Raw genomic sequence first — 22092 nt, 5'->3', positions numbered from 1 at the left:
AGTAGAGTACTTAAAATGGACTGTTAAAGCAAAACATTGGTACTAAGCACATGTCATACCTGTAGAGATGTAGAATGAATGTATGCACCCCAGTTATTTGCGCCTCTCCAGCTCGAGCTACATGTATATTAATATCAACCCCTTGTGATGGTCAAGCCACCCCCTGAAACGACCATGAAAATGCAACTAATTTCCACGCTCCTATTTTTTAATGAGAGTTGTTGTTGTTTTACTTGATATTTGTGTTACACCAGGGGCATTTCTCTCTGTTCTTTATGGAACTCTACAAATGCAGCCTTTGTTTATTAAAAAGAACATTTTAAATTACAATTGGGGTCTTTCTTGTTATTTATCATTTAAATTAGTCTAAAAATATTGCTCTGTGAACTATTCCCACCTTTGTTTAAAACTTGCCTAATCTTAAACAGATTTTTTGCCCGGACAAAAACGGTAACATAGACTCTGAAGAAGCCAAGGATTCCTGCAAATGCGCATAAACATTTTTAATAAGCAGAAAATGTGACCAAAAAATACATCAAGAGACTGGCATTGTTCTCAGAATCATTTAGGACAAGAACCTTTTCAAAGCTATGATTACGTTGCAATGGATTGACATCTCGGGTAACCAACCATCTTGCTGTGTACTAGTCAGTGATTGGTTTATGACTTTCCAGCGTGATTACGTAGTTTCTGTTGCGACTACACCCGTATGCTGTCAAAGTGTGTGCAAAAACATTTGATATACAGAACCAATATTTTGGCATTTGTATAGGTGCTAAGCTGCCTCTTACGGTAAGAATTAACCTTATTATTAGTATAGCGGTAGCCTATAGTAAAGCTTCAACCATTGAAAAGATTACTGATAGCTTCCGAGCTAATTCTGAATTGGTGGTAGCTGTTGTTGCTATTAGATAATACATTGTTCAAGACCACATAACATCATCACATTAAATTGCAATCCCGTGATCTTTCATGCCCAATCTTGACCTAGATGTCTCGAGAGCAGCTGGTAGTTGAGCGTGCAAGGCGAGCTTTCCAGACTGGGAAGTCCAAACCTCTTGAATACAGACTTCACCAGTTGAAGTCTCTCCTCCGCTTCATCTCGGAGAGGCGTACAGACATAGCTCAAGCCGTCAAGAAGGACCTCAACAAGGTGAGACGCTGCACTGGTTTATTATTAGAGGATTGCGTTTGCTTTCAGGATTTGTTTACATATTTTCAAAATAAAGGAACGCCCTGACTACTTAATTACATGTATTTATGCTGTACCAGTAGTGCATAAATGTGTCTATGTGCTCTAAGTTTTAAACTAGGACACCTGCCAAAAGGAGTGGAACTGAGTTCACTTGTTTTTAGGTGCTTGCTTAACAGCTGAGTGTCAACACACAATGCTGCATGCTGCCTAATACTTCCCATAAATATATATCCATTCTGCCTTATCGGACACAGAGTAAAAATGCCACAGAGCTCTTTGAGACCTTGGGCCTGGAGGGGGAGATCCACCTAGCCGTGGACAAACTGGCTCAGTGGGCCGCCCCTCGCCCTGTGGAGAAGAACCTCCTCACCATCTCTGACGAGGTGTACATCCAGCCAGAGCCACTAGGAGTGGTGCTCATCATTGGGGCCTGGAACTACCCCTGGGCTGTCACCCTTCAGCCTCTGGTGGGAGCTATTGCTGCAGGTATTGTAGTAGCATGGTAATTGCTGTGTATACAAACAAATGAAAGAGCTTGTCATATCATAACATATCACTCCACTTGGTTTGTAAGATAACAGTCTTAAAAATTTGAGTGATATCTTAAAGCAATGTAATGACAAGCAGATCATCCTTTTTACAGGTAATGCGGCTGTTATTAAGCCGTCAGAAGTCAGCTCTCACTCAGCCAAGGTAATGGAGGAACTTCTCCCGATCTACCTGGATAAGGTAAAGCCCAAATAATTTATTTATTGTTTTTTCTCTTTGTTTTATTTTTTTTACTTACATTTTAAAGGAAGACTTCACAATTAGACATTCCTGTGAATCTAATTTTTTTGTCAGGACAAAAATAAGTATATGGTGTTGCAAAACAAAAGCACAGTAAATAATGTATTATTTTATTTGAATGAATGCTACTGCTGTGTAACGCTTTTGCTATATAAAATATAATTTTCTGTTTAGGAACTCTACCCTGTAGTGACAGGTGGAGTTTCAGAGACACAGGAGCTGCTGAAGCAACGTTTTGATCACATCTTCTACACGGGGAACAGCACTGTGGGTAAACTGGTGATGCAAGCCGCCGCACGCCACCTCACACCCGTCACTCTGGAGCTGGGGGGGAAGAGCCCCTGTTTCATTGACAAGGACTGTGACCTCACAGTGGCGTGCCGGTGAGTAGCCTGAGGTTTCCTATTCTGTTTAAGTTTCCACCATACTATAAGAAAACAGAAAAGGAATTGCTAAAACTCTTGTGTCAAGTCTTTCTCAATCGGGAAAATTGCGAATGTGTAAATCAAATCAAATCAAATCAAATTTATTTGTATAGCCCTTTTTACACGCAAGCATGTCACAGAGGGCTTCACATATGCCCATAGAACTGCCCCTCAACCAACCTAAACCCTCAAGGAAGACAAGGAAAAACTCCCAAAAAACTCTCAACAGGAGAAAAAAATGGAAGAAACCTTGGGAGGAGCAATTCAGAGAGGGATCCCCTCCTCCAGAGACGGTTGGTGAGAGAGAGGAGCAGAACACAGGCTAAACATAGTCATACAGTGTCGATGGGTTTTTAAAACACCAAAATCCATTGTTCAACTTTATAGATGTAGGACAGGACCGGGAGACTCGCGACCAGTTCCAGCGTTGGCTGACCGACGACCAGGCAGGTGCTGACAACTCAAACCCCCCACACCACAAGGGATGTGTGTGGGGGGGGACAGAGAGAGGAGAGCAGGGATTAGAGAATGCCAGGAGCAGCTAACAGTTACAGTCATAATAGAATGAGATCCCCACCGGTCAAGTGTGGACTGGTGCAGCAATTTAACAGAGCAAAAAAGGGGAATTTGATGCAACCCCACACACCAAGACAGCGACAGCCCCCCTCATTTGGAACATGAAATCTGTTCCAGGGGAAGAGAACTCTAAAATAAGTTATACTTAAAGAATAAGGATGGAAACAACCCGTCCCCCGTTGCCTCCAACTAGTAACATACTTACCTTTAACAGTCGTAGAATTGACTAAACAATAACGTTTTTAACCTAATTTTAAATGTACTGTTCGCTGAAGGGATTGCACACTCACTTGTCAACTGTTGATGTGGTTCTGATTCTGTTAGCATGGGCATTGCTAAGAATTCTTGTGTCAGTTTGTTATAAAACAGTTGAAAACTCGGTGGCCAATTTTATTCTGTGCTCAAAACGAAATAATGAATTGTTCATTCTTGGTCCCCAGACGTGTCACGTGGGGAAAGTTTGTGAACTGTGGTCAGACGTGCATCGCTCCAGACTACATCCTGTGTGAACCCAGCATACAGAACAGAGTGGTGGAGGAAATCAGGAAAAACATTAAGGTCAGTGCTCAATAGTCTGTACGTTTGGAACATCTGATTTACAACCCTCTCTGTTTACAATTGAGGTTGATTTAGCAGACATTTGTGCATGCCCTTCTGTACTTTTGGTAGGAATTTTATACGGAAGACCCCAAGAAGTTTGAGGACTACGGACGCATAATCAACCAGCGCCACTTTAAGAGGGTGATGGGTCTGATGGAGGGGAGCACAGTGGCTGTCGGAGGAGATAGTGACCAATCACAATGCTACATTGGTTGGTGTTTATTGGGGTGTTGTGTGTGTGTGTGTCTGGTCAGAGCCTCCTGAAATATGCACACGCACACACATCTACATAATCACTCTCATACGCTCTCATACACACACACACAGACATACTGGCAGTACATACACACACTCAGTCACACCGTCTGTCTCCAACCAGCCCCTACTGTGTTAAGGGATGTAACTGGGGAGTCCAAAGTAATGCAGGAGGAGATCTTTGGGCCGCTGTTGCCCATCATCACAGTGAGCGGAGTGGACGAGGCCATCCAGTTCATCAATGAGAGAGAGAAGCCATTGGCCCTCTATGTCTTCTCGCCAGACAACAAGGTGAAATCCATCAACCATTTTCTCGCAGAGGATAACCTGGTGAAAAATCCCCAAAAGTGTCAAATGTTTGATTTGCAGATTTTAGGATATCTGATTATGCATCACACGTCAACTTTAAGCGTCTAGAAAATCCCCTAAGTCCGTCTCCATTTGTGTCTGATTAATTTTATATGACTACATTCAGTAAGTTTTTTATAATGCGTATGCAGCATTGACCTAAACCTTTACCCACATCTAATCTGATCTTTTGATCTATCCACTGTCCTATAGCTGATCAGAAGGGTGATAGCAGAGACATCCAGTGGGGCCCTTCTAGCCAACGATTGTCTGGTGCACTTCACCATCAGCGCACTGCCCTTCGGAGGAGTCGGTGAGAAGGCACCACTGTTTGATAAAAAGATGATATGGCACACGCTTTACATTACATTACATTACATTACATTAAATTACATTTATGCATTTAGCAGATGCTTTTATCCAAAGTGACTTCCAAGAGAGAGCTTTACAAAGTGCATAGGTCAATGATCATAACAACGAGATAGTCCCAAACATTGTGGGTAACCAAACATGAAGCATAAGAGCAATAAGAGCATGTAGTTACAATTAACTAACTAACTAATTTAACAAATTTCTAACCCCTCATGTCACTCTGTATCTCTCTGACCTCCTCCAGCTCATTTCACCAATCAGAAACACACACATGCATCATCAAATTGTCTTGGCATCATCTGTTGGTTGACCAAGATTCTAATACCATAGCACCCTTACACCTCCGTGACCCTATTCTGATCCCCTCCCCACCCCCCACGCAGGTAACAGCGGCATGGGCCGATACCACGGCCAGCACGGCTTTGACCAGCTCAGCCACCTGCGCAGCTGCCTCATCAAGAAGCTCAACATGGAGGGCACCAACGACATGCGCTACCCACCACATACTGCCAAGAAGCTGAGCTGGGCACGCTTCTTCCTGCTCAAACCTGTCAACCTGGGGAGGCTCAGACGCATGGCACTGCTGGCCATGTTTGCCGTTCTGGCAGCATTCATAGTACAGGTATGACACCCTTGATGTGTTAAGTACGGATTTCAAAGATATTTATAAGTAACCATATTAATTTAATTTTTATGGTGAGGATATTTACTTTTGCTAAACACCGGATTAATATGTATCCTTCTTAACAATTTACTACAGTGGACAAGTCATGCTAATCTCATCCTCAAATGTTTATCTTTCTGAAGTAAATTATTTTTAAAAAGAGTTGTACTTATTACAATGCCCAACAATAATTTTCACGGCGCATCATTCCTGTTTCCTTTATTGCTCCTATTTGGTCAAATCTTCTTCTAGTGGTTTTAGAGTAGAGTCTGTGAGAACAATTGAAACAAAGTTTTGGTGTTTGGTGTGTAAGATATTCAAACTTGCAATTTTCTGATGTGAAAGGGTTACTCAAGGGCTGAGTTGGCAAAACTAAAGAACTTTTGTGCACCCTTCTACCTCACACTTCTACTGTGATAGAGAACATTCTGTTTTTCTCCTGGTTGTACCTTGAACCTGAAATCAAAAGGTGTGGAGAAAACGTACACAACACTACTTACCTATATTAGCACCCATTGAGAGATTCGAATGTATTTAAAATCCATGGATATCTTTTTATTTTTTGAAAAGTGAGGGATTAGTGCTCATGTTCATTAGTTACTGGAAACTGTGATATAGCCATAAGATATGTTATTATATGTTTACTGTATGCACCCACCCGCCAAAGTAAACTACTTTGCGGTTTAAACGTATTCTGATTCTAATTCTCATAATAGTTACATACCAAATACCCTTTTTACTACATGGTGTAATGCACTTGTGGTCCACAGAGCAACAACATTTCAACATTTGTCCATTTTATCTCATACATTTATCCCAACAAACCAAAGCACACAGTCATGGAAAAAGTGTTTCAGACACAGCAGTGAATGTGATGTCCTACATCTGACAAAAAACCCTGTCAAGCCAGGTACGTGACATACCGTGGCTCACATGGCATTTCCAACTAGTTGGATTTAATCAAACTTCCTTCGAAAATAATCATGTAGTACTTCTAACGAAAAAGTAATTTGTACATTGTAGCTGTAAAACAATGGACACACCAGTTAATGATTGGTTTAAAGCAGGAACTAGGCAGGATTAATTATCGGAAGACAGGGTGGATGTAGGGAGAGATAAAGAAGAGAGACAAAATAATAGACTGACATATGAATGACATCCTTGAGGTGTTTTTTATCATTATAATCACTCAACTTTCATAAAGTACATACTTAAACCTATTTGTGTGAATAACCAATGCAATTTTTCTTCTGCAATCATGAATTGTACATGTTCCCAAAGATAAGCCAGACATGAGAATGCTCCCCCTCAAACTCCCACTGAACCAAAGACTTGGGGTCTAAAACAAGAATGGCTTTGTGTGGTCGAAACAATGCACCATGTTGTCCTGGAAATCTTACCACATAACGCTCTGCCATCAACCCCCCTTTTAATTACCCGTCATGCCTCATTCTCCTAGTTTAAAAGAACTTTTGTTTGGCCCCCACTTGTACCTTTGTTTGTTGACATCCACACCCTTGTCCTCACATGATAACTTCCATTGTATCTGCCATTCAGCCCTCTCATCTTTGCTATGCCAACTCTGTGATGATTTGTACCCTGATTGTATGAGAATGATGTTAGAAGCCATTTTGTGTCTTGTGTTTTTTGCAGAGGTTCCTGCGTTCTGGCTGAAGAGGAAGACACGAGGGATGCCACCTTTCTTTCTGAACTTGATTTGACCTTCTGTGGTATCACTGCTGGTGCAACTGTAGTTCAACATTAACACAACTGCATCTTCTAAATAATCTATGAAAATCCTTAAAACATTTTTTGATCATTTATATCTAATTGGATATGTATGTTAAACATTTCATGTGTCCTAAACATAACTTGTGAAAGCCGGAGTGTCCAGCACTTGTATTAAGAAATCTTTGCCTAGTGAAGGAAAATAATTAAACAAAATGTGTTATGTGGCTCTACTATATGAAAGGTTTGTAAATTGATTATATCCACATGAGTAGGAATTAAACATTTTAACACAGTGTACTGAAACGCCTTAATAATTTCAAGTTCTCTTTTCACAATTGCAGGAGAATCTAAAAAGCATTTTAGCAGTATTACACATTTATGATGGTACAGTACTTATTAGTATCATGACTTTGTGGTAAATTGTTTACTACTACCACACACACACAAATACACTTTAGTCATTTAGCAGACGCTCTTATCCAGAACGAAATACACCTCTGGTTTTGTGTTTTGTCACACGTTCAAAAGTTAATGATAAAACTGGCATTGACAAGCAGTCCTGTAAACCTATATCACGGCAACACAACATTAATTGTCCACCGAAACGCCCACAGCCACGTCAGTCAGCCAGAAACGGGACAGTTCTCTAGAATAATGCAGCGCACGCAGCAGTCGGTTATGCTTTTAAGCGGACGGTGAGGGAATAATTATGCAAAGCTGTGATACATGACAGAGGGGTTTGTGGAATGAAAATTTGACGGCGTCACGCAATACCATACAACGTTTAACCGGACAGTATTTCATTCATGCGTAAGTACAATATTATACAATTCTCCAGAAAGTTGCTGTCATAGATAACGAGAGTAAAAAATAAATCGTTTATTTTGGCTTTTACGTTGTGGGGTTCTATCAAATTAATAGAAGGAAATAGGCCGACTTTAATTACATTTGATAAAATTATAACCCTTAACATTGTACATAACTGCACTGGAGTTCAGCCTCACTTCTAAAGGATATTATTACACGCATGAGCAACTACTTTGCAGAGATCACTCATTTACATAAACTCCAATATCAGTTTGCAAGCTCACACATTGGAGCATATTCATGTGATTAGAAAGTGATCATAGTTGATTCTGTAAATACTTCTAGACTGTTATTGAGTGTATGGTGTGCACACAGGTACTGTCTGCTGCTGATAGATGAACATGGAGAGGCAGGCTGTGGAGTGTGCCAGGGAGGCATTTATCACTGGGAGGTCACGACCCCAAAAGTTTAGAATTGAGCAGCTGAAATCCCTTCTGAGGATGATTACAGACAGACAAGGGGAGATCGCCACTGCCCTCAAACAAGACATTAACAGGGTAAGAATGAAGTGGCTGGGGAATTTACAGTAGCATTATTCCTGGTAATAAAAATACAATAATAATAAATAAAAATATGTTCTTAAAAAGAATGACTTAAAACCAGCAATTTTTCTGTAAGCAATAGACACCTTAATAATTTCTAATTCTCTGTCAAATTGTGTGTCTTGTGTCCCCTCAGAGCCAGTACGATACACCCCTCTATGAGCTGATAGGCTTAGAGAATGAGATCATCCTGGCAATGGGAAAACTCTCTGAGTGGGCAGCCCCACGGCCAATGGAGAAGAGTATCCTGACTCTCACTGACAAGGTGTACATCCAGCCAGAGCCCCTGGGAGTGGTGCTCATCATTGGGGCCTGGAACTACCCCTGGGCTCTCACTCTGCAGCCCCTAATCGGGGCCATTGCTGCTGGTAGGGATTCCTGTGGGGTTCTCTTCCCACAAATCCTTATCTCCAATTTTCTGACTATGTTTATACATATTATTTCTTAATGTTGCAAGGTGGCCCTGTACATAGCATTGGCAACCCCTTCTAAGTATTATGGCTTTTTCTTCCTTCTTAGTTTATTCTATGCAGTATGCATTTATGTATGCAAGTATGCATTTCTACTACAGCATTTTGATGATACCTTAACTTAAAGTGTAAAGCTCAACAGAGCTGTACTGTGTGTAATTAATGATGACAAAGACTACTGTTTTCCCGACTGAGCTCTTGTTTCCAACAGGGAAACTGAACCCTGAACCCTTCTTTCCCAGACCCTTAGCTAACTGTATTTGCTCCATACTGTGATGTCATCCCATTCACACAAATGCCTCATTCTCTCCCTGCAGGCAACGCAGCTGTGGTGAAACCGTCTGAGCTGAGTGAACATTCCTCAGCTCTTCTCAGAGCCCTGCTCCCCCAGTATCTAGACCAGGTCTGTACTTTAGACTCTCTTGTCTGACATGTGGCCTGTTCTATAAACTGTGGGCATAGAGCCAGTGACTTGCAAAGCACTGATAAAGAAATGACTAATGTCTATAGATAATTATTTCTTTTTTGATTTGTCATCCACTATTTAATGTATGTCAACAAAGGTATTAACAAAACACAAATGTATTTTTTCCCTTTTATTACATAAGCACATATAGATAGATCTCACAAAATATTGAATGTTATTCCTAAATACTAATAAATACTAATATAGGGTTTGAATAATCTTTTTATTTTTATTAAATCAATATTTTTGCCCTGTTTTTTGGGAGACATTTTAACATTGGACTGATGTTTTTTTCTTGAAGGAACTCTACCCTGTAGTGACAGGTGGAGTTTCAGAGACACAGGAGCTGCTGAAGCAACGTTTTGATCACATCTTCTACACGGGGAACAGCACTGTGGGTAAACTGGTGATGCAAGCCGCCGCACGCCACCTCACACCTGTCACTCTGGAGATGGGGGGGAAGAGCCCCTGTTTCATTGACAAGGACTGTGACCTCAGAGTTGCCTGCCGGTGAGATTCAAATAGATTAATACTTACAATTAACACACTGCAAAAATAAGGTATGCACAAATATGCTAGTTAATTTAGAGTTGGTTTCAGAAACATTTGGCAGAACAATTGTTTGCTTATGGCTATGAAAGTGTTCGTACTGTGGGCTATACAGGATTGTATACAGTTTCTCCCAATGTCAGTTTCCAGCAGCAATGTGGATGAAGGACTCGTCAGCATGAATTGACTTTTGTTACATTGTCCCCAGTCGTGTCACGTGGGGAAAGTTCATGAACTGTGGTCAGACGTGCATCGCTCCAGACTACATCCTGTGTGAACCCAGCATACAGAACAGAGTGGTGGAGGGCATACGTCAAACATTACTGGTCAGTCCCCAATGCAATCTCAACACAACCTCAATGTATTATAACCATAAACTGAATCAATCACATTCGGCATTAGATGCACAAAATGTAGAATATAAAGTACAGTGAAACCAATTCAAAGTGCATCTTGAGATTGGCTAGTATTTATATCAGCTGTTCCATGTAATAGCATCTAATCCTTGATTTTTAACCAATTCCAGGAATTCTATGGTCCGGACCCCAAATCCTCACCAGACTACGGCCGCATCATCAACAGGCGCCACTTTAACAGAGTGATGGGTCTGCTGGAGGGATACACAGCCGCGGTGGGTGGGCAGAGTGACTCATCACAGTGCTACATCGGTATGTACATTTATTCAATTAGCATTTTTATTCAAAGAGATGTACAGTAGGAACCTGTAGTGGGTGTGGGATTGCACCCTCAGGGCAGTGTGCACAGCGTTACAGGAAGGAACTTGTGAACTGAATTGGACCGATGGGTATGGAGTTAGAATGGTGCACAGGGCACATGTGGTAGGCTGAAGGCTGGACCCTATAGTGTTCCTTTTCTGTACAAAAAATATTTTCCCGCAAATCAAGTCGTAGCTGTAACCATGACTCAATCCATCAATATTACCTTAAAGTTTCTCTGACAATACCCCACTAGTTTATCAACAGCATTGATGTTGGAGCTGTGTGTGCATCCTCCCCAGCCCCCACTGTGGTGAAAGACGTCCCCCCTCATGCCCGGATCATGCAGGAGGAGATCTTCGGGCCCCTGCTGCCCATCGTGCCTGTCAGCGACCTGGACGACGCCATTCGCTTCATCAACGAACGAGAGAAGCCTCTGGCACTCTATGTCTTCTCTTGCGACAAAAACGTAAGCTGAGCCTAACCAGGGGAGCTGGTGACACGTGTTGTTTAAACTAAATTACAGTGATGTATCTTTCTGTTCCTCTCCTTCTGTCAAATAGACAATTAAGAGGATGCTAGCTGAGACCACCAGTGGAGGTGTGACAGTCAATGATGTAATGATGCACTATACTCTCAACTCTCTGCCCTTTGGGGGTGTGGGTAAGAAGTCTACTTTATGATGAGGCTTATACACATATTCAAGACCTTAATCTCAGGGCTGGGTAGGTAGAAAAAGGCCATGCTGTAAAGTAGATACAAGAGGCGGAAAATGTGGACATTGGCAGGGCTTTGGACTTACCTTACAATATAGACAGAAGTATTATTTCATTGTGCTGATGTGCTTTTGAGCTGTGTTGCCTTTCAGTTCAACTGATCTCCAATTTTTGGATGAGGCAAACTATAGATTTGGCAGACGCATTCAGAAAGTCAGACAGTCAGAAATAAATATCACAGGAATATACTTTCAGTTGTATGACCTCACCTATATGACCTCTAATCTAACAGGTAACAGTGGCATGGGCCGTTACCATGGCAAGCACACGTTCGATCAGCTCAGTCACCACCGGGCATGCCTAGTCAGGTCCCTGGGCATGGAGGGCATCAACACGGCCCGGTACCCTCCTCAGAGCCGCGAGAGGGCGCGGAAGGCACGGTTCGCCTTGCGCAGCCCACTAATCGACTTCTCCAAGCGTACCTTCGTGTGGGCTGTCACTGTGTCCATCATAGCGGTCGGCCTCTTAATTGCCCTGGCGGTCATCCTGTTTATAGCTTCTGGTCTCAGCTGTACCTGTTGGTATTGGCAGGGGTGGTCTCTGGGGAAATCTCCTTGGTAAATTCACTACTGTCAAATCACACAGTAGACAGTACACACTCAAGAACAGATTCTCTTTTTCTATGTATTCTATGTTAAACAGCTAACAAATTAACTATTGTGCAGATGACCATGCATTTTACATAATCTCTCTAATGTTTTTGAACAATGACATTACTTTCAAGACCCTTTACAATCTTGAAATGTTATTCACGATATGACTCTTAGATGTCAGAATTTAACAAAGCTCTGAAATCTATCATAACTGAATTCATTGTCATTTTAAATTGTACAATATATTAGAATGCCATTTTTATTTAATTTCTACATTTAAGCTAGATATATTGCTTTCTACGTTCATATTTGTTTTCTAATACAGCATGCCTCTTCAGAGTCTGCTATTGACTTTCAATATAAGTGTGCAACAAAGGTATTGTTTTCATGGAAATGTATGGTAAAATAGGCTTGTTAGCCAGAGGCTAAAAAACATGTGTTCAAAATGCGCCTATCAGCATTGCTTTTATGCTCTCTATCTCTCTATCTCTCTTTCTCTCTCCATCTGTCCTTTCACTCACTCAAATTCAAATTCAAAATGCTTTATTGGCATGAATGTTCAGGTTAAACAATATTGCCAAAGCAGACAACAATGAAGGGACAACATAAACATTCTCTCTACATAAAACATCCAGTATAATGAACCTTTGACCTTAAAATACCAGGTGACTTCAACATCTGACAATGCACTGGCACACAATGACCAACAACCATTCATTCCTCAACAAGCCAACAGGCTGTTGGGCATCACACATACACATACACTACAAACTAAACATTGTATTGATTTTTTTGTCAATTATTATTGATTTTGTTGTACATTTAGTCATTTAGCAGACGCTCTTATCCAGAGCGACTTACAGTAAGTACAGGGACATTCCCCCCGAGGCAAGTAGGGTGAAGTGCCTTACCCAAGGACACAATGTCATTTGACGCGGCCGGGAAATCGAACCAGCAACCTTCTGATTAAAAGCCCGATTCCGTAACCGCTCAGCCATCTGACCAACTAGCAGCACTAGATGGCAGTGTATAGCTACTTATACTCCTGGGTAAAGATGAGAACCGTATCCTTTGTCATTTATAATAATGTGACCAAATGATGCTAAAGTGTTTTATAAACAATTTTGGATGTCCTAATTTCTTCAAATACTCACTTTGTGGTGTCAATAAAGATGTCAGTTGTTTTGTAAATCAAACTGCATTGCAGTTAAATGTTGTCTTTGGTTTTGTTTTAACTGAACACAAACTGCAGTGGGATTACAGTGTACTTTATTCAGAGGGCAGCCTGTGGAAAAATCAATACTTGACTTTATGATCTCATCACATAACACAGTCTATATATGTAATATATGATATGGAAATGCAGCTTGAAATTCAATCGTAAGAAAATGTTAGCAGATCAGATAGCTTTTAAGATTTATCGGTACACTGGTCAAAAGGAAGTATTGAATAACTGTGTTTATCCACCAAGAATGTATCCCCATATCCTGACCATGTTCCATTTCAAGGACAGGGTTCTTTGAAGTAGGTTTCTGAGGATGAATGTTTAGTGTCCTTTTTGTTGTGTGTGTGTTCATAGGCAGTTTCCTGTTTCATCACAGTTTACTGTTTGTTCTTTCAGCAAAATACAGCCACTGCCAAAGAACTTGTAACCTTCCAGCTGCATTGCTACATATACATCAAGTTAAACACAGACAACTCCACAATCTAGCTCCGGTGGAGGGCTGAAGGGGCAAACAGTTTCAAACATTCCACTGAGTTAGCTTCAGGGCACAACATGTTTGAAGGATGTTAAAAACAACAGAAATCCATCTTTTTATAGGAAGCTGTCGCTCACACTCACCGTGTCTCTTTAGCCCATGTTTGATGTGAGCATTTTTAAAGTATGTGGATGCCAATGTGTGTATATTTTGTAAGAGTTTAGGTATTTTTCTCTACATGTTTATGTTACTGTCAGCCCTCACCACAGCCTTGATGTCCTTGGACTGGCGCCAGGTAATTATCATGGGCGCAAAACCACTGAAGGGCAGCCCTTCTGAACTAAGAGATAGGAAGCAGGGTACATGTAATGTATGGCCAAATGTACCACAATTGATTCAGGATAACCATTTTGGGATTCACACACCAAACATGACATGGTTTAAACCATCTATACTAGCACCTTGTCTTCCTTGAGGGTTTAGGTTGGTTGAGGGGCAGTTCTATGGGCATATGTGAAGCCCTCTGTGACATGCTTGCGTGTAAAAAGGGCTATACAAATAAATTTGATTTGATTTGATTTAGCACAGTGTTCATTTAGAAGCAAGATTTTTCCCTGGAAGGTAACACACAGCAGTATTTTGATCAGCCAAACTCCTGGGGCTCAAAATCAGGAGCCACCTCCTGCTGAGAACTTCATCCACCTGTAGAGACAATGCATGAATATCAGAGGTTAGAGCAATTTTATGTTGCAGGAGAAACTATATAGTGCATCCAATGATGACGTTAAACTGAAGGATTTCTTTGTCAATTAATAATTCAACATGTAAAATATTGTATTAATTTAACCTAGTGCAAAAATTGTAAAGACATAATTAATTATTTAATTATTTAATTAATTACACAAACAATAGAAATAATAATTATTGACGGTTCTGGTTTAACAATCATTTATTTTCCCAGGATGCACTTCACCTTCTATTCCATTTGTGAGTGACAGCGATTTATTTATTTCTGACTGTTGCTATAGCAACTCGTTAACCCTTGCTGACCTTGGCATGTAAGGTGTTGATCATCAGGATGTGACATGCGCATACACAGGCATCGCAATCTGTCTGAAAACTAAGAAAGGATCAGTATCTTCATACAAAACTATTATCTAATCTTTCATCTTATTGTTCCTTATTGTCAGTGGTTGGCCCTTCAGCCCTTTTCTCATCTGTTCCTACCGTTTTCTCTCTTTCATATGTTCTCTCTCTGTCTCTCTCTTTCTCTCCTAAACAGTGAGTCATTTGTGATTGATGCTAACACAAAGCCAGAATTAGTCTGATCATACATGGGGAATTCATTATTTTCTTTTCATCTTTATGGTCTCTGAATTTATTTGACATTCCCCCTCATTCAAACACACCAGACATTTAGCCCTGGGGCTGATTAATCTTTTTTTCTCTCTGTAATTTCACCATGTTGTATAACAGCACTTTCTGGGGTTACCTAGGGTGCGGTTCCCTCTCAGACACAGTCTAGGATTGCATCTCTCTAGTCCTAAATGGTCTTTTAGCATTATCATTGTAATGACCAAAACCAAAGGGGAAATGGCAACTGATCTTAAAGATACAAACTAGACAAATAACAACATTACAAAAAAACTTAGCTCTGCAATAGTTCTGTGCTGTACTCTCACAGAGGAAGAAGATCGCTATATAATTTAAGAACCAGATGTCCGACCCAAGATGTCCTGTGTTCGCCAAGGCTCAATCACCAGTAGCAACCTCAGCCTTCAGAGGGCAATTGAGGCAATGCTGGTGCCTTTTCTAAAGTTTCTGCCTCAGGTACATGTTTTTAGAACCTGGCTCAGTCTGTCCTCAGGTCTCCATGGTATAATGATCGTTACGTGACGGACCCTTATGTGCAAGAACTAGATAGTTGTTAGCTTTGATAATAGAACTTGAGGATCTTCTGCCCTTGACTGTCAAACCTTTTGGTATGGAAACCAAAAGTGCACTGTAATGCTTTTGATTTTTGGTCAAGAGGATGGGGACCACATTTTACCACCCACTGCAAGGCCTCATGACTCATGAGGCTTTATGGTCAATTTGGTGAGCTGACTGGTGTTTCTGATCACTTTGCACCACTAATTGATTTTCCAGACCTCAAACTAATCTTAAACAAATTACATCTGTTTAGAAAATGAATGAACATAAAACAGTGTATATTGATTATGAAGTTTAATCCCAATCCTCAACTTTGATGTTGGTTTTAAAAACAGGTTAAGCTGTGATTATTGTGTGTTGTGGTAGTTGAAGGCACCTACATCTGAGGGTCCTTAAGGGATTACAGGTTTAAACCAATACCAAGTAGGGATTGGTACTTTCAGTTGGTGGGATGTGGGGATTAGTTTCAGGGGGTATCCCGTATATATTTTTGAACGGTTGTGACTTTGAAGTAACATTTTGAGGGTTTTAATATATTTAGGATATTCTTTTCCACATATGCATGTGACACTGCGTATTGAACGCTACCTTGAAAGGAACATCAAACACATTTAGATAAATGTGGGGGGTTACTTGAAGTACTTTTGCGTCACATTGATTGTTCACTTTTTAATGATTAATCCTTATTCCTACCCCTCTCCTTGGTATTCCCACCAGTAGGAAAGTATCTTTTATCATCTGCAGAGCTGCATCTAATTCCCAAAACCCAGCAAGTACGTCATTTTTGTACATATATTACTTGTGTTTCTAAGTGTTCACAGCTGGGCCTCTTTAACATTACCCCAGAGGATAGGAGAGGAGAAAGGGAAGGGCTGGGTTTGTCATACAATACAAGTCTGAATACCATGTCTCTATGTACAGTATGTGCCTGTGTCATGGAATAAATTTGCCACCACGCTTGTTGATATGATCTTTGTCCTCTCTGTAATGGGAGATTTTCATTTCTCTGTCAGGCACCTTGTTCAATATATTTTTTTAAAGTTGCCAGGAAGCCACGAGGAGAATTAAGTGAGAGAAACAGTTTTTAATAGTAACCATTTTAATAACAAGTGATTCTCTGCACTCACTGGCTCCAGTGTGAGTACTGATAACGTGTTGGGAAAATGCATAATGGCTATTTAAACTTTGACCGCCTACTAAGGTTTGTTTTTAGTTTGTCACAAGGATTGTTTTTCTATTAAAATATTCAATCACATTTTCACTTGGTCATGTTGTATTTATTCTCTGTCTTTTCACTTTTTCACAGGGCTTTTCTTTACAAATGACAGACACAGTTACAGACACAGGGCAGGATTCAATACACAGGCGCCCTGGTTCCTTTCTGTGTGCATCAGGGCCCTGGAGTATTGATTTACATATCAGTTAGAGATTGTTTACCATATGTCAAAACTGCAGGCAAAGTCGTCCCTATCTCGATTAATTGCGTCATTTGAGGTCATCAATACTCATTAATTGATTGTTCCTGTGACATTTGCCGGTCGTACAAACATGTATTGATGCTCAAGGATTTCCTCTGTTTGTCCATTTATTTGCAGGTGATATTACGTACGTGTATTTGTCATATGGGTTAAACAAGATTAAACCTCAGTCTAAATCAGGGTTGTTTTCTCCTGACAGACCTCCGCTCATTTGGAGTCTTATCAGAAACAAGGCTTCTATCGCCATGACTACAGGCAAACAACTTCTGCCTCTGTGAAGAAAGATGCCGCAGTGACATGTCTGTCGGAACACGATGGCTTCTGCGTTTTTTTCTGTCAGGTTAGCAGATCAAATAATCTCAGCAGAAAATCAGAGCTAGACTCCAGAGCTTAAGTAAAAACAAAAAACACCCACTAAATTAAAACTGTTCCAAAATCTGCACAGCGATGAGGTGGGGTATTTTTATACCTCAAGCTGTTCGTCATCTGCTATCGCTGCAAACTTAGAGGCAATGACTCATGGCCCAACATCTAAGCAGGCAAACTGAAAATAGATTCACTCACTTATAAATGTATTTTTGTTGTGTTGTTCACTGCAACTATTGGCCTATTCTTGTCTGAGACCAAAGCCTTAACCTCCCTCACAAGTCTCACTCCCTTCATCCCTGGTGTTGTGTCCCATTGGTGTCATATTCCCAACCTGTCTGGATTCCTTACTTCCTCTCTGTGATGATATTGAGACAATCTTTTGGACATTCCATTGCAGATGAGTGAAGCCGCATCTGTCCCAATAGGGGTTCAGTCAAAGTTCACACATTTAAATCCTTCATGCCAAATCTGTCTCTACTCTCTCCCTCTCACACACACAAACATTGGTGGATAAAACTGCTTTCTGTCTGGACTCCAGCGAAGAGAGGAGAAATATTTAAAATGTCAGGTGGCTAAGCGGTTAGGGAATCGGGCTAGTAATCTGAAGGTTGCCAGTTCGATTCCCGGCCGTGTCAAATGACGTTGTGTCCTTGGGCAAGGCACTTCACATTGTGTCCTTGGGCAAGGCACTTCACATTGTGTCCTTGGGCAAGGCACTTCACTCTCTCCCTGTACTTACTGTAAGTCGCTCTGGATAAGAGCGTCTGCTAAATGACTAAATGTATAATGAAACTGTGTGCATGTTTGTGAAAAAAAATGCACCATTATTTTATAGTTGACACAAGGTCAACAAACTTTGATCGGCATGTTTGGTCAGTTGTATAACATAAAGACCAATGTTGAGGATGCAGCAACCTTCTTGGAGTTGGATGTAGGGCAAGATAACTGGTAAATGTGTACAGTAGGCCTATAGTCTGTCACAGCATGATACAGCAGGAGAGCATGCTTGGGCTTGTGTCTTACTGTAGCTGTAGCCATGTTGCCCTGGCTGGAGGGGAACTATGGAAACATTAATTTTTAGGGAAACATTGGCTCATCAAAATCTGCCTGCAATCACCCTAGCTGCTTGTACTCAGTTGAGCTCACTGACATTTTTGTATTTTACTTTGTTTCCAGGGGCTTCTGTCAAATGAAGCACAGGCAGACAAGTCAGAATGCTCGACTGAGCAGTGTATGAGGTTTGTCATACCCAATTGGTAAAAGCTTTTGAGCTATGTCTGCTTGTATCATGCTGGGTTGCGAGGAATTTGGACGACAGAGAAGGCCAACAGTGGATGAATGGATGGATGGAAGGGGGGTGGAATGGAGGCTGGGGGGGTTAAAGGCATCTGGGTGAAGATATGAGGCATGGAACCACATGCTGTGGGTGTCAGAACTTTAACCTGCCCATCTCCAGTGCCTTCTAATTACCTAGAAAGCCCAGCTGAGAGGCCTCTTACCAGCTACACACCCTGGAGCAGAGACGGTTTAGCCAACCGGAAGTCCCAGAAGTAACGTATTTCCCAAATGAATGGGATTATCAATCTGAAGATAGATAGAAACGATGAAACAATCACCATTTATGTGTATTTTTGTAGTGCGGAGCAGACTTATCCTAACCCGAATGCTACTGCATGTCCTGTTGTTTTCACTCCTGATGTTTAACATGGGTGGGCCTACCTACAAAGACACTTCCATACTTGCGTGTGTTCAAAATTATGAAACAAAGAAGTGTAAACCTCAACTAGAAGATCTGCTCTAAAGAAAAACATTATCAAAGCTGATTTAACAAACATCTCTTTCAGCACTTTTTTTTGCATCCAGCCAACATTAATGGAGGACATGATTACTGAGCATTACGGTCAAATTTAACAACCATGTCTGAACCCTCTCCCCGAGTCTCAGAAGCTATCCTGTTCTCTCAGATAGTGGGGTGTGCGAAGGCAGAACCCCTGACACTGCACAATTAGTGTGTCCTTATTGGACTAGTCTATTGCCTTGATTAGGCTCAAGTTTCGCTACATAGGCACCAGTTACAGCCTGAGCTCCCTGGGGAATTAACAAAGTGGGGAGGAAATACAATAAAGTGTCGAGCCCAATTAAACAGTAAATGTAGGAAAGCCTGACCAGGGAAGACTCACCCCTGTCATGTTTGCAACAAAAACTTCAGGGCCAAATTGCAGGCATTTTGTAATTGCAGGCACTTGCAGGCAAAAATGTATAGGATGCACACACACACTTTTGGGGGATTCAATTACTGAATTGCTTTAATTGGTTGTATGACTTTGGTTTTAAGGTAGGCTAATGCATGAGAACTGTGAAGTAAAAGCCACAAACCAATCAGCCAGGATATTATTTTGCTACATGCTGATGGGTCAACATGGTATGTCTTCCAAGGCATTGCTTACATAAGCCAATGCTACATCAAAACAATGCTGCATCAAGTGGACTAGCAGCACCTAATTTGATATTGATTAATGTCACTGCTATGGCTAATGCTAATTATCATGCTTTTTAGCCCTGTGGCTAATTCTAGTCCACTCAATGCTTTTTAAAGTATAGCTTCAGAATGGCTAATTTTAATGTCTTCCTTTTCCCAAATGTCATTACAAGGATAATATCATTCATGTAATCAATTACCATGGCAACCAGTGCAAGAGCCACAACTTTAGTGTTATTGAGCTAATGTTGATGGTTGCTAAGTCAATTATCTCTTGAATGTGAAACAGCAATGGAGGGAATAGCCTGACACTAGTCTTCTTCTGTATCAAGTGGGTCTAACAGAACACCATACAGTCACACTGACTTAAGGAATGGAAGTGCTTTGAAATTGTGCCTTATGTTTGAATGTCTTGGAACATGATTTGGGATAGTTTTAAGCACACACATATCTAGCTATGATAACTGGCAGAGATGATGTTAGTGGGGAAAAATAAGAATGGGTTTTGTCACAGTTTCAGCCCCACAAACATGACCATGGCTCCTAACCAGTGTTTATGATTCCTAGATTTACAGGGTTTTGGGTTTGTGTGAGATTTGTGTGTGCTGACATTTGACATTCTGTGACTGTGTTTTTGAGAGCAAAACCGCTTTCACTTTTCAAAATGACTGGTAGCTGACAATTATACACAGAAAAGCTGTAATCCTTTTGAGATTCCTGGTTTAGACATTCATTTTTGGGGGGTTGAAGGGAATATACAGAAGATGCATTATACGAACACACTGCTGTTTCTGTATGTCACAGATGGCCCTCAGAGAGGGTTCAGGAATTTATTTTATATTTGTTGTACCATTAACACAAAATTGGTATAGTTTCTGTACACCATTGTTTATCTGTGATTAGAAGCACAATGATAATGATTGTAGTCAGGTATAAAAGAACATTTCTAAAAGCATAAACCTAATACTTGAACTAATAATAAGTCTTGTGCTGAGAGTCTCTCCCTTGCTTTCCACTATAACCCATAAAACAATTATTAGGAAATAGGCAAATAGCTGTGCGTAGGTCTGCATACTCGCTATGAGTGAATGGATCTAAAGATATGTTTGATCTACACATGTCTGTGTACGTGCATCCTATCTAAACCTGACAAAATATTCCAGTTGTCTGAGTGGACTTGTGAGTCATCCAGCAGGCCAAAGCAAACAGCAACTCCGCTCCCCTCTAATTTTAAAGGGATTTCCTCTCTGAAGAGGTCTCAGTTGTAGATGTGAGCCTCTGGTAAGTTATGAGATGTCTGGAGGGTGGCCTTAGTGGCAGGATAAATACAATCAGACCACTTCAGTCTTTGTTCTGTGAATGTGCCCCAGACCTACGCTACAGTATACAAAATCTTGTATGTCCCCAACCCCCACTCACACCCCACACCCCCCACCCTGTTCTCCTCCTTATTCAAATTGTACTTATTCTATTTACCTTCATGATCAGGACTTTCGTCATCCTGCTTGGAACCCTTATTTCTCACAATTATGACATTCCTGTCATAATTTCTCCTAAGCCTTTTCATCCTTATGAGTGCTTCCACCAATTATTTTCCTAAATGTTTCCTCAGGTCCATACTTCGTACCATCATCCAGCTAGAAACCAAGATAATTGCATAAGGATGAGGTATCAACCATCAAAAAATGTAAAATACAACAATGCTGCTTTCATCCCAAAAACTCCCTCTTGAGCTTCAAATATACCCTCGGTGCTTTGTGTGCATTGTGTGAGTTTTATCAACATCTTATGAACAAATGCTTAAATAACGTCCACCAGAGGTCTGCAACCCCACCCACCTTTAACACCACCCCTTTGGTTTCCTGCCCAAAGTACAGTATATCCCCTACTACACTCTCCCCCTCCTGTGTAACATATCTCCCCCCTGGCACCATCTGCTTCAGACCCAAACCCAGACAGTGGACAATCAGCTTAGTCTGAAACCCTGCCGGACTGCTGCCGAGCTCAGTTCACCGCAGTTAAACTGGTGGGACAGCTTGCTAATTCAGAAGTCTGTGTGAATACAGTGTACACACGCAGTAAATGCAAGTTATGGTCACCAGTCACAGAGGGAGTTTTTCATGAACAAAGGTTTCCTTCTAATGGCACGTGCCATGCAGAGGTCACAGTGATGGCTGGGGCCTAGGGCAGCGTACCAGAC

The 22092-nt window shown here is 41.1% G+C and overlaps 2 protein-coding genes across 2 annotated transcripts; both read left to right on the top strand.

The window, feature by feature from the left end:
* Nucleotides 1-703: 703 nt before the first annotated feature.
* Nucleotides 704-7179, top strand: LOC134029259 (aldehyde dehydrogenase family 3 member A2-like). The gene is made up of 11 exons (XM_062473323.1): nt 704-792; nt 992-1153; nt 1450-1681; nt 1839-1924; nt 2159-2367; nt 3426-3543; nt 3655-3796; nt 3965-4131; nt 4402-4501; nt 4944-5182; nt 6878-7179. Exons 2-11 carry the CDS (start codon nt 992-994, stop codon nt 6896-6898), a joined length of 1476 nt encoding a protein of 491 aa, XP_062329307.1. The 5' UTR covers nt 704-792; the 3' UTR covers nt 6899-7179.
* A 430-nt stretch (nt 7180-7609) lies between these two features.
* On the top strand, nt 7610-13625 carry LOC134029494 (aldehyde dehydrogenase family 3 member A2-like). Its single transcript, XM_062473611.1, has 10 exons — nt 7610-7765; nt 8138-8319; nt 8501-8732; nt 9152-9237; nt 9602-9810; nt 10058-10175; nt 10376-10517; nt 10868-11034; nt 11129-11228; nt 11574-13625. The coding sequence occupies exons 2-10, from the start codon at nt 8158-8160 to the stop codon at nt 11900-11902; spliced, it is 1545 nt and encodes a 514-aa protein (XP_062329595.1). The 5' UTR covers nt 7610-7765; nt 8138-8157; the 3' UTR covers nt 11903-13625.
* Nucleotides 13626-22092: the final 8467 nt, after the last annotated feature.

Source organism: Osmerus eperlanus, chromosome 11, assembly GCF_963692335.1.
Source record: "Osmerus eperlanus chromosome 11, fOsmEpe2.1, whole genome shotgun sequence".
NCBI classification, from domain to species: Eukaryota; Metazoa; Chordata; class Actinopteri; order Osmeriformes; family Osmeridae; genus Osmerus; species Osmerus eperlanus.
Note: the sequence above shows the minus strand (reverse complement) of the source record. Positions and strands in the feature narration are given on the sequence as shown.